This window comes from Hyperoodon ampullatus (assembly GCF_949752795.1).
Source record: "Hyperoodon ampullatus genome assembly, chromosome: X".
NCBI lineage: Eukaryota > Metazoa > Chordata > Mammalia > Artiodactyla > Ziphiidae > Hyperoodon > Hyperoodon ampullatus.
In genome coordinates this window covers 34431237-34444143 of record NC_136913.1, presented here as the reverse complement: position 1 = coordinate 34444143, position 12907 = coordinate 34431237, and the positions used below count along the sequence as shown (strand labels likewise).

Sequence of the window (12907 nt, the reverse complement as noted above, 5' to 3'; positions counted from 1 at the left end):
ATTGCTGTGGCTAAAACTTCCAAAACTGTGTTGAATAATAGTGGTGAGCATGGGCAACCTTGTCTTGTTCCTGATCTTAGAGGAAATGGTTTCAGGTTTTCACCATTGAGGATGATGTTGGCTGTGTGTTTGTCATATATGGCCTTTATTATGTTGAGGTAAGTTCCCTCTATGCCTACTTTCTGGAGGGTTTTTATCATAAATGGGTGTTGAATTTTGTCAAAAGCTTTTTCTGCATGTATTGAGATGATCATATGGTTTTTATTCTTCAGTTTGTTAATATGGTGTATCACATTGATTGATTTGCGTATATTGAAGAATCCTTGCATTCCTGGGATAAAGCCCACTTGATCATGGTGTATGATTCTTTTAATGTGCTGTTGGATTCTGTTTGCTAGTATTTTGTTGAGGATTTTTGCATCTATGTTCATCAGTGATATTGGCCTGTAGTTTTCTTTCTTTGTGACATCCTTGTCTGGTTTTGGTATCAGGGTGATGGTGGCCTCGTAGAATGAGTTTGGGCGTGTTCCTCCCTCTGCTATATTTTGGAAGAGTTTGAGAAGGATAGGTGTTAGCTCTTCTCTAAATGTTTGATAGAATTCGCCTGTGAAGCCATCTTGTCCTGGGCTTTTGTTTGATGGAAGATTTTTTTTTTTTTTTTTTTTTTTTTTTTGCATTACGTGGGCTTCTCACTGCTGTGGCCTCTCCCGTTGCGGAGCACAGGCTCTGGACGCGCAGGCCCAGCAGCCATGGCTCACGGGCCTAGCCGCTCCGCGGCATGTGGGATCTTCCCAGACCGGGGCACGAACCCGTGTCCCCTGCATCGGCAGGCGGACTCTCAACCACTGCGCCACCAGGGAAGCCCTTGATGGAAGATTTTTAATCACAGTTTCAATGTCAGTGCTTGTGATTGGTCTGTTTATATTTTCTGTTTCTTCCTGGTTCAGTCTCAGAATGTTGTCTTTTTCTAAGAATTTGTCCATTTCTTCCAGGTTGTCCATTTTATTGGCATAGAGTTGCTTGTAGTAATCTCTCATGATCCTTTGTATTTCTGAAATTTCAGTTGTTACTTCTTTTTCATTTCTAATTCTCTTGATTTGAGTCTTCTCCGTTTTTTTTCTTGATGAGTCTGGCTAATGGTTTATCAATTTTGTTTATCTTCTCAAAGAACCAGCTTTTAGTTTTATTGATCTTTGCTATTGTTTCCTTCATTTCTTTTTCATTGATTTCTGATCTGATCTTTATGATTTCTTTTCTTCTGCTAACTGTGGGGGTTTGTTTGTTCCTCTTTCTCTAACTGCTTTAGGTGCAAGGTTAGGTTGTTTATTCGAGATGTTTCCTGCTTCTTGAGGTGGGATTGTATTGCTATAAACTTCCCTCTTAGAACTCCTTTTGCTACATCCCATAGGTTTTGGGTCGTCGTGTCTCCATTGTCATTTGTTTCTAGGTAATTTTTGAATTCCTCTTTGATTCCTTCAGTGATCTCTTGGTTATTATGTAGTGTATTGTTTAGCCTCCATGTGTTTGTATTTTTTACAGATTTTTTCCTGTACTTGATATTTAGTCTCATAGCATTGCGGTCAGAAAGATACTTGATACGATTTCAGTTTTCTTTAATTTATCAAGGCTTGATTTGTGACCCAAGATATGATCTATCCTGGAGAATGTTCCATGAGCACTTGAGAAGTGTATTCTGTTGTTTTTGGTTGGAATGTCCTATAAATATCAATTAAGTCCATCTTGTTTAATGTATCATTTAAAGCTTGTGTTTCCTTATTTATTTTCTTTTGGATGATCTGTCCATTGGTGAAAATGGGGTCTTAAAGTCCCCTACTATGATGGTGTTACTGTCGATTTCCCGTTTTATGGCTGTTAGTATTTGCCTGATGTATTGAGGTGCCTCCTGTGTTGGGTGCATAAATATTTACAGTTGTTATATCTTCTTCTTGGATCGATCCCTTAATCATTATGTAGTGTCCTTCTTTGTCTCTTGTAATAGTCTTTGTTTTAAAGTCTATTTTGTCTGATATGAGAATTGCTACTCCAGCTTTCTTTTGGTTTCCATTTGCATGGAATATCTTTTTCCATCCCCTCACTTTCAGTCTCTCTGTGTCCCTAGGTCTGAAGTGGGTCTCTTGTAGACAGCATATATAGGCGCCTTGTTTTTGTATCCATTCAGCCAGTCTGTGTCTTTTGGTGGGAGCATTTAATCCATTTACAGTTAAGGTAATTATCCATATGTATGTTCCTATTCCCATTTTCTTAATTGTTTTGGGTTTGTTATTGTAGGTCTTTTCCTTCTCTTGTGTTTCCTGCCTAGAGAAGTTCCTTTAGCATTTATTGTAAGGCTGGTTTGGTGGTGCTGAACTCTCTCAGCTTTTGCTTGTCTGTAAAGGTTTTAATTTCTGCATCAAATCTGAGTGAGATCCTTGGTGGGTAGAGTAATCTTGGTTGTAGGTTTTTCCCTTTGATTGCTTTACATATGTCCTGCCACTCCCTTCTGGCTTGCAGAGTTTCTGGTGAAAGATCAGCTGTTAACCTTATGGTGCTTCCCTTGTGTGTTATTTGTTGTTTTTCCCTTGCTGCTTTTAATATTTTTTCTTTGTATTTAATTTTCGATAGTTTGATTAATATGTGTCTTGTCGTGTTTCTCCTTGGGTTTATCCTGTTTGGGACTCTCTGTGCTTCCTGGACTTGATTAACTGTTTACTTTCCTGTATTAGGGAAGTTTTCAACTATAATGTCTTCACATATTTTCTCAGTCCCTCTCTTTTTCTCTTCTTCTCCTGGGACTCCTATAATTCAAATGTGGGTGCATTTAATGTTGTTCTAGAGGTCTCTGAGACTGTCCTCAATTCTTTTCATTCTTTTTTTCTTTCTTCTGCTCTGCAGTAGTTATTTCCACTATTTTATCTTCCAGGTCACTCATCCATTCTTCTGCCTCTGTTATCCTGCTATTGATTTCTTCTAGAGAAATTTTACTTTTATTTATTGTGTTGTTCATCATTGTTCGTCTGCTCTTTAGTTCTTCTAGGTCCTTGTTAAACGTTTCTTGTATTTTCTTCGTTCTATTTCCAAGATTTTGGATCATCTTTACTATCATTACTCTGAATTCTTTTTCAGGTAGACTGCCTATTTCCTCTTCATTTGTTTGGTCTGGTGGGTTTTTATCTTGCTCCTTCATCTGCTGTGTGTTTCTCTGTTTTCTCATTTTGCTTAACTTACTGTGTTTGGGGTCTCCTTTTTACAGGCTGTAGGTTCGTAGTTCCCGTTGTTTTTGGTGTCTGGTCCCAGTGGGTAAGATTGTTTCAGTGGGTTGTGTAGGCTTCCTGGTGGAGGGGACTAGTGCCTGTGTTCTGGTGGATGAGGCTGGATCTTGTCTTTCTGGTGGGCAGGTCTGCATCCTGTGGTGTGTTTTGGGGTGTCTCTGACCTTATTATGATTTTAGGCAGCCTCCCTGCTAATCGGTGGGGTTGTGTTCCTGTCTTGCTAGTTGTTTGGCATAGGGTGTCCAGCACTGGAGCTTGCTGGTCGTTGAGTGGAGCTGGGTCTTGGCAATGAGATGGAGATCTCTGGGAGATTTTCGCCATTTGATATTACGTGGTGCTAGGAGGTCTCTGGTGGACCAGTGTCCTGAACTCGGCTCTGCCACCTCAGAGGCAGAGGCCTGACACCCAGCCAGAGCACCGAGAGCCTGTCAGCCACATGGCTCAGAATAAAAGGGGGAAAAAAAGAAAGAAAGAAGGAAGAGAGCATCCAAACCAAAAAACAAATCCACCAATGATAACAAGTGCTACAAACTATACTAAAAAAAAATTGTTTTTTAAAGGGACGAACAGAACCCTAGGACAAATGGTAAGAGCAAAGTTATACAGACAAAATCACACACAGAAGCATATGCATACACACTCACAGAAAGAGAAAAAGGAAAAATATATATATATTGTTGCTCCCAAAGGCCACTGTCTCTATTTGGGATGAGTCGTTGTCTATTCAGGTATTCCACAGATGCAGGGTACATCAAGTTGATTGTGTAGATTTAATCTGTTGCTCCTGAGGCTGCTGGGAGAGATTTCCCTTTCTCTTCTTTGTTCGCACAGCTCCTTAGGGTCAGCTTTGGATTTGGCCCCGCCTCTGCATGTAGGTCGCCTGAGGGCATCTGTTCTTCACTCAGACAGGACGGGGTTAAAGGAGCAGCTGATTCGGGGGCTCTGGCTCACTCAGGCTGGGAGGAGGGACGGGTACGGATGTGGGGCGAGCCTGCAGTGGCCAGCGTGACGTTGCACCAGCCTGAGGCGCACCGTGTGTTCTCCCTGGGAGGCTGTCCCTGGATCATGGGAACCTGGTAGTGGCAGGCTGCACGGGCTCCCGGGAGGAGAGGGGTGGAGAGTGAGCTGTGCTCACACACAGGCTTCTTGGTGGCGGCAGCAGCAGCCTTAGCGTCTCATGCCCGTCTCTGGGGTCTGCACTGATAGCCGCAGCTCACGCCCGTCTCTGGAGCTCCTTTAAGTGGCGCTCTGAATACCTTCTCCTCATGCACTGTGCAACATATAGGCAAGTAAAAGTCCCTGGCTTCTTCGCAGGTCCAGACTTTTTCCCGGACTCCCTCCCAGCTAGCTGTGGTGCACTAGTCCCCTTCAGGCTGTGTTCACGCAGCCAACCCCAGTCCTCTCCCTGGGGCCCGACCTCCGAAGCCCGAACCTTAGCTCCCAGCCCCGCCTGCCCTGGTGGGTGAGCAGACAAGCCTCTCGGGCTGGTGAGTGCTGGTCGGCACCAATCCTCTGTGCGGGAATCTCTCCTCTTTGCCCTCCGCACCACTGTTGCTGCGCTCTTCTCTGTGGCTCTGAAGCTCCCCCCACCCCGCCACCCCCCGTCTCTGCCCGTGAAGGGGCTTCCTAGTGTGTGGAAACCTTTCCTCCTTCACCGCTCCCTCCCACTGGTGCAGGTCCCATCCCTATTCTTTTGTCTGTCTTTTTTCTTTTGCCCTACCCAGGTATGTGGGGAGTTTCTCTTGCCTTTTGGGAGGTCTGAGGTCTTCTGCCAGCGTTCAGTAGGTGTTCTGTAGGAGTTGTTCCACGTGTAGATGTATTTCTGATGTATCTGTGGGGAGGAAGGTGATCTCCACTTCTTACTCTTGTGCCATCTTGAAGCTCTTCTCTATTTTTGTATGTCTTAAAATTTGTTTTATTTACCTTTTGATTTCTTCTTTGGTCCATTGGTTGGTTAGGAGTGGGTTGTTTAATTTCCATGTATTTGAAATTTTTCTGGTTTTCTAACAATTACTGATTTCTGCCTTCATAACATAGTGTTTGTAAAAGATGCTTGATAAAATTTCTGTCTTCTTGAATTTGTTGAGACTTATTTTGTGGCCTACCATATGATCAATCCTATAAAAATTTTCTCTGTACTTGAGAAGCATGTGTATTCTGTTGCTGTTGGATGGAATGTTCTATATATGTCTGTTTGATCCATTTAGTCTATAGTGTTATTTAAATCCACTGTTTCCTGATTGATTCTGTGTCTGGATGATCTATCCATTGCTGAGAGTGGGATATTAAAGTCAACAGGTGTTATTGTATTGCTATTTCTCATTTTATTTGTTTTAGTATTTGCTTTATATATTTAGGTGCTCCAATGTTGGGTGCAAAAACATTTACAATTGTTATATCTTCTTGATGAATTGACCCTGTTTTCATTATATAATGACCTTTGTCTCTCATGACTATATTTAGCTTAAAGTCTACCTTGTCTGATATTAGTATAGCTATCCCTGCTTTCTTTCGGTTACCACTTGCTTGGAATATCTATCAATTCATCCTATATGTGTCCTTTAAACTAAACTTGAGTCTCTTGTAGACAACATATCATTGGGATCTTGTTTTTTATCCATTCAGCCATTCTGTCTTTTGATTGGAGAATTTAATCCATTTATGTTTAAAGTAATTTTTGATGGGTATTGCCATTTTGTTCTATTGAATTTTTCAGCCATTGTATTCTTCAGCTCTAAGATTTCTGTTTTTTTTTTCTTGATAGTTTCCATTTCTTTCTTGAACTTTTTGTTTTGTTTGTGTACTGTTTTCCTAATTTTCTTTAGATGTCTATGTGTTCTTGTAGTTCACTGAAGTTCTTTAAGAGGATTATTCTGAATTCTTTCTCAGACAGCTTATAGACCTCTGTTACATTAGGGTCAGTTATTGGAGCTTTATTAGTTTCTTTTGGTGGTGTCATGTTATGTTTACCTCTTTTCTTCATGATCCTTGATTCCTTGCATTGTTTAAACAGTCTCCTCCTCCAGACTTTACAGGTTCACTTCTGTAGGGAAAGACCTTCACCAGTCATGATAGCTTGAGGCTACTGGACAGGTCAGCTGCTAGCCTTCACAGTCAGCAGGGCTTGCTGTTGGGGTCTCTAGTTGGATGAGGCCATTGCTTGTGCTCTGAGGTTGGGGGGATGCCACTGGCTGGGCTTCACAGTTGGGTAGGCCCATTGGCTGGGCTCCATGTTCAAGCAGGACCACTGGGTGACCATCTCCCTGTTTGGGTGGGGCTACTGGTTTTGCTCAGCAGTCAGATGGGGCCACTAGCTGGCTTCTGCAATCACCTCCAGTTGGGTAAAGTCCCAGGCTGTGTTCACTGGTAGGGTGGTGCCACTGGTTGGATTCCATGATTCAGCAGGGCTGTGGGTTGGGTTTAGCAATCACCCCTTGTTGTATGGAGTCTCAGACTGTGCTCCACCACCAAGTGGTACTGCTGCCTGGATTTTATGTTTAAGTAGGACCCCAGGCAGGACAGATTGGTTCGACGCTCTGTGATTAGGTGGGGCTGCAGACTGTGCCCTGAAGTTGAGCAGGGCTGCATTCTGGTGTTCCTGATCAGTAGACTGTGCTCTGCTGCTAGGCTGAGCTTCCTTGTTGGGTGGGATCACAGGCTATGCTTCTTGGTTGGGCAGGATTACTGGCTGGGCTTCCTGCCTGGGCAAGGCCGCAGACTGTGTTCAGCAATTGGGCAGGGCCGTAGACTGGGCTCCTCTGCTTATCAGGGTTGTAAGGCTGGGATCCATGGCTGAGTGGGATTGTAGGCTAGTCTCTCCCTCTCTAGCAGCCCCATAGGCTGGGTTCCCTTGTCACCCAGGGTCACTGTTCCAGCTCTCTGGTTTTGCAGGGCCAGTGGCTATGCTCAGCAGTTGGGCAGGGCTGCTGGCTTGGCTGCCTGACCAGGTGGGGCTATATGATGGGCTTGTGGCTGCTGTAGTTCCCTGGCCAGGCTTCCTGGAAGGAGAGACTGGAGGCTATGCTCAGCACTTGGGCGAGGCTGAGTATTTGCTTGCCTTCATGGGGTGGATGGTAGAACAGTCTCCATTTGCAGTCTGGCCCATTGATTATTGGTCCAAATCAGGTAGAACTGCCAACTGAGCTCCCTAGCCAGAAGGGGCCACTGGCTCAGCTCTGCAGATGGCCAGAGTTGCTGGCTGGGATCTTTGCTCAGGCACTGATATGAGCAGGAATGCCATTTGCCAGAGCCTGAGCACTGTTTGCTGTAAGCCCTGCCCCCCTTCTCCATCTCTCTCTGATCCCCAGTAGTCAAGCCCAGCAGATTCCTCTGGTGATCTCCATGAGGCAAGACCTGAGTGGGCCTCCTGGGAAGTGTCCCATATGCTGGGGGAGCTGGATGTCCACCTCGGGCTCTCTTTTCCCATTATAGAATCCATATTCCCACTTCTCCCCACAGGGAGGAGGGTGATGTGGCCAGGGTATATCCAGTCCTCTCACCCTTCTAACGTGCTCCTTCTCAGTCTCTGTTGTCCAGCAGGGTGCTTCAGCCTTACCCTCAGGTTCTAACATCTTCACAATGGAGTCTTTTCTATGCATAGTTGCTAGGTGGTCTTCTTGTGAGGGGGACTGAAGTTGGGAATGATCTATGTGACCATCTTGATGACATCACTCTCCTCTATATGCTTGACTTCAAGTAGATTATGTATTCCTTAACGTAGTGATAAATTATGTCTTATAATTTTGCCTCTCTGGTGCTTAGGTCCATACTGGGAATGTGGCAGGTGAACAATAGATGTGTGGTAGTTCTGTGATTAAACCCTGTGAGAAAATAAAGCATTATAGTATAAATTAGCTTCGGTGTATGTATTTTCATAAAGAAACAGAATTGCTGCTCTTCCATGCACACCTGCATTTGCAATATGTATTTTTTTCCTCCAGAGTTTCTGTTGTCAGTAGCTCATAGTTATTGATTCATACTGTTTATTGGTAGTAACTCTGTGGGCTGCTTTGCTGCAGGGATAATTTGATTAGAGGTACTGCTGTTTGACACCATTCAGGAAAATGTTACACTGTAAATGGTATTGGATTTGTCACAGAGTGACATTGAAGAGAAACCAGGGATAGGCAGACTAATAACATGCTAGCCTTGTTATTAAAATTGGGCCTTTTGGCATTTTTGTCCACCATTTTTTATTGATATCACTGCCTTCCTAAGAGATAAGCTGGTGACCAATTTGATGACTTTTATTTGGCAAGGGCAGAAACTAATGCCAGATAAACAAGGTCATAGTAAGCTGATGTAGAGCCCATGCCTCCAGAATACTGTGTTTCTGTCCTCTGAGGTTCAATATCTGTTTTATTTAGGTAAGGGGGCAAGATTGAATGCACTGAAATGAAATGCTCATGTTGACAACATAAGTTTTAATGGAACTTGAATCTGACTGTGTGTGCTGTGTTTTTTACAGGGAATCATCATCCAAGGACCTACCAGAGACCACAAGAAAACATGGGGAGAAGTAAGTTTCTCTTTACTTTTAAATAACTTAGATTCTCTCCACATTAATCCACTATATCCAGGAAATTCGATTTGCAACTCGAAGCTTGTATTTGGGGTTTTTTTTTTGTGGACACCTAAATCATATTTCTGGTTAGTGTTAGAAAGGTTTTGTTTGAAGCAGGGCTGTGCATAAAAAGACCAACAGATCTCATGTTGCTCACTGGAAAGGGTCTTTTGTTTCGCCTACTCTTTTCTGGACATCTTCCAGTACAGGGAGAGAAGGCTCAAACTTGATATTATATAAACCTGCCCTAATCCCAGCTTCTTTACAACTCTTAGCAAAGTAACCCATATGCTGCTAATGGTTTCTGAGCCTTGCTGATAATAACATAAACAAAAATATGATTGTACTATGCAACCAATGATAGTAGTAAAAAATTCATCTGTGAGGTTGACTTATAAATGGCTTTGGTTGCCCCTAAAATGTTTAAGCCTGGCATTAAGAAGCATTAGATGAATTCTTTTTATTTTTCCTTTCTCATAAGGCTATTATATGGGCAGTGAACAATAGACAAATTTAAGGTCATTTCTTTGTTAAGTTGTTAATAACCAGCCACTGCAGTGACTTCATAAATAATTCTAATCAATGTATACCATAAAAATCTGATGCTATAAAGGACCTCAGAGGAAGACTTGGTGTTGGGTAAGTATAATGAGAAGAGTACTGGACATAGGTCAAAGACCTGAATTCAAGTTCTACCTCTACTATCTTGATCAAATCCTACCGTTCCCCTAAACTTGTTTGTTCATCTCTGAGTTGGGATTAAAAACATTCTGCCCTATTAGCCTCAGGAGATTGTGGTTGTCATAATGTGATAATATATATGAAAGCGTGTTGAGAACTCTGAAGTATAATGGAAGTGTGCAGTGGTATGTTCGTTGGTGTCCTTACTGAATAAGTATATCTTCATTGGTTATGTCTTTCAGTAGTTAAAATGAAGTTATTTGATCAGATGCCTCTGTAGGCAGCAGGGCTGGGACTAGGGTTGTGCAGGTGACAGAGAGTGCTTCCTTATGTTTATGCTCTAGGCATCTTTCTCGCCCCATGTCAGTATGGGCCCTGGTAGGCAGCCCCAAGGATTATAGATAGAAAATATCTTCCTGAACCTTGATGAGCCAGCTTTTGTGTGTTTTCTCCAATGCTTCCCTGGGTATTCTGGTTCTTTCCCAACCTTCACAAAAGATACCAATCTCTGATAGTTTAGAAATTTTTTTAAAATGACTAAATAAAAAAAACTGGTCAAAGTTCTGGGACTAATCCATACCACGTCCTAACTCCAAGTCAGCTGTCGACAGAACCTTCCAGAGTGACTCATCATGGTTTAATCCTCACTTTCTCCAAGCTTCAAGTGAATTTGGAGAATGTTGTGATGATTGGATTTCATCATGGCCATATGGCGAAGAAAGCTGCACTGAGACAGGGCAACACATTACTTCTTGTTTTCATTCTTCCTTTTCAGAATGGTCATCAGGTTATTAGCAGGGAGATCATTCGGTGCTTGCTTTAAAAGGCACCCCACCAAGTATTTGTTTAAATGGTCAGGTAATTAATAGAGTTCTTGCTAAAGGACAGGGCATGGTACTGTAATCTGCAAAGATGGGCATGTTTCCAACCTGGAGATGAGATAAGGGAAGTACTTCAAAAGAAATACTACTTTTACAAACACATGGAAGCGTGTAATAGCAGCATTTTGACTGTGTTAAGCACTTTAAAAACATCCTTAAAATCCTGAATCTCAAAGAATCTATCCTTTACACTCTAAGCTTTACTTAGCTTGTCTGATTATACTTGTTAATTGCTGAAAAAAAGGATGCTTAGTGAAAAAAAAAGGTGCTTCTGTGGGCTCTTTTTTTCCTTTTCTGGCAGTGTACAATGGAGTTTTTAGTGGATTTGGCAAAGATTCTCACAAACATAGCTCAATGTGTCATACAAAGGGACAGCAGAGGAAAATATCACAAAGACACGGCACTAGCCTCATTAATTAAGGAGCCATGAAAACAAAGAACACAGCTGGGAAACCATACAGTATAGATGAAAAATTAAAATGAAATTGAGGTGAATTTCTTTTAGTATTCTTTGATACTGGATGAAGAAATTATTTATAAATATGTTAGAGGAATCATTCTTTTATTTATGTGATATGAAAAAATTCATAAACAAATTCTTACAAATTGTGTCCATTGTATGTGGCATTGAAATCCTATTTACTATATAGGGATTTAGTATTTAGCTAGAATTCAGGACTTTTATGAATATATAATTATTTTGATATTAACAAGTATCTGTAGAGCATTTCATAACTCGTACATATTTCTCCTTCATTATCTTATTTGAGTTGTAAGAGAACCCTATAATGTAAATAGGGATTATTATCTTCATTTTATGTATTATAAAACTGAGGGTTATGCGAGAAAGTCTTATCTAAAGTCCACAGTTTATAAATGAAGAGTCAGAAGACAAACCTAGGTCTCCTTATGTCATATCCAGTTTTTATTTTCTTCCAACAAATTGTATTCTGAGCACCCTAGTCATCAGCAGTGTATAAAGTTGATTAAAAACTTAGGAGCTATCTGATGCTGTGAAAGGTATGGAAGAAAATATTTTCTTAGAATTACGATGATATTCATATGTTTCTCACAGCATGGGGGAGTGGGCAGATAGGAAAAGAGAAATGGCTCAGTGTTCATCAACATTTATGGTAAGAGCTAAAACACGTGTGTCAGATAGTGGAGTGCCTCAAGTATCAAAATCCTCTGAGCAGGGCTTCCCTGGTGGCGCAGTGGTTGAGAGTCCGCCTGCCGATGCAGGGGACGCAGGTTCGTGCTCTGGTCCGGGAGGACCCCACATGCCGCAGAGCGGCTGGGCCCGTGAGCCATGGTCACTGAGCCTGCGCATCCGGAGCCTGTGCTCCGCAACGGGAGAGGCCACAACAGTGAGAGGCCCGCGTACCGCAAAAACAAAACAAAACAAAAAAATCCTCTGAGCAGCGGTGGTCCATGGCTGCAGTAATTCAGAGGCAGCAGCAGTGACTGGCAGTCACCAAGCTAGATAACAAGATAATTCAACTCAGAAGCTTGCTGTACACAGCCCACAGTGGGAGGTGCCCAAAGTAAGGGGCCTAAGACACCACTTCTGTGATGAAAGTCACCCTTCTTGACTGATAGGTTTTTATATTTGTGGTTCTTCATAACACAAAGAATAAAATACAGCATGGAATACCAGAACAGCATGTAGATGACAAGGGGAGATGCTGTTACAAAAAAACAACAGCATGTATAAATAAAATTATGTGTAATATTTTAGTAGAGAATTAACATTTTCACAAAGAAGAGAATGTAAGGATTTTGCAAATATGTATATATAGGCTTACCAAATATTATGTACATAATACTAGAGAGTATTTATCAGTAATCATCTTCAGATGGAAAGTAAAACTTTATCCTACCTTTTCATCCCCGCCCCTCCCCCGCCCCCTCCCCCCGAATAACTGGTACATTCACGATAAAATGACAAAAGTCTCAGTATTCCACAAAGCAATTTCTTGGGAGTTGTCTTGCTAAAAAATTTGGGGGTTGTTGTTTTTGTTACAGTGTTTGAGTAGAATTTGACTTTGAATCACACCTATTTTCCATCTGATTTTTTTCTGTCAGAACACACTTCTCTTACTGCATATTTTAAGTGCTATAGCAGCAATTTATGGTATTTATTACTCTAATATGCAGTTATGATGGCTAATTTCACTGTCTTTACCTTAATAACAAAGCTTGTGGAAGAAATTCATCATGTTTCCTCAATAATAGCAAACCACAAGATGTTCCTACTCATCTTTTACAAAATAGGAATAATATTTAGCCATGAATCTTCAAACTGATTAATTTTGCTTTGTTGTGTAGAAAACAATATCTGGAATAGCTGAATGATAGCAGGCAGACAGGCCTTATTTGTGAAGAATAATTAACATAAAAATATAAAGATACCTTAGCATTTGTTTCTGTTTCTCCTCTTTCAGTATTCAATCTTTGGAGATAGCTTTTACCTAGCCTAGTAGGTAACCCTAGGTCTATAAATTCTTAATCTG

The 12907-nt window shown here is 41.7% G+C and overlaps 1 protein-coding gene across 1 annotated transcript in view; it reads left to right on the top strand.

Annotated features, from left to right (window-relative positions):
* Nucleotides 1–7171: 7171 nt before the first annotated feature.
* The window catches only part of PRRG1 (proline rich and Gla domain 1), a gene marked incomplete at both ends in the record, with an annotated part of 83520 nt that continues 77784 nt past the window's right edge, over nucleotides 7172–12907 (top strand). The window contains 2 exons of the mRNA XM_079727995.1: nucleotides 7172–7394; nucleotides 8737–8787. Coding sequence (XP_079584121.1) covers nucleotides 7172–7394; nucleotides 8737–8787 — 274 coding nt within the window. The remainder of the gene's footprint in view (nucleotides 7395–8736; nucleotides 8788–12907) is intronic.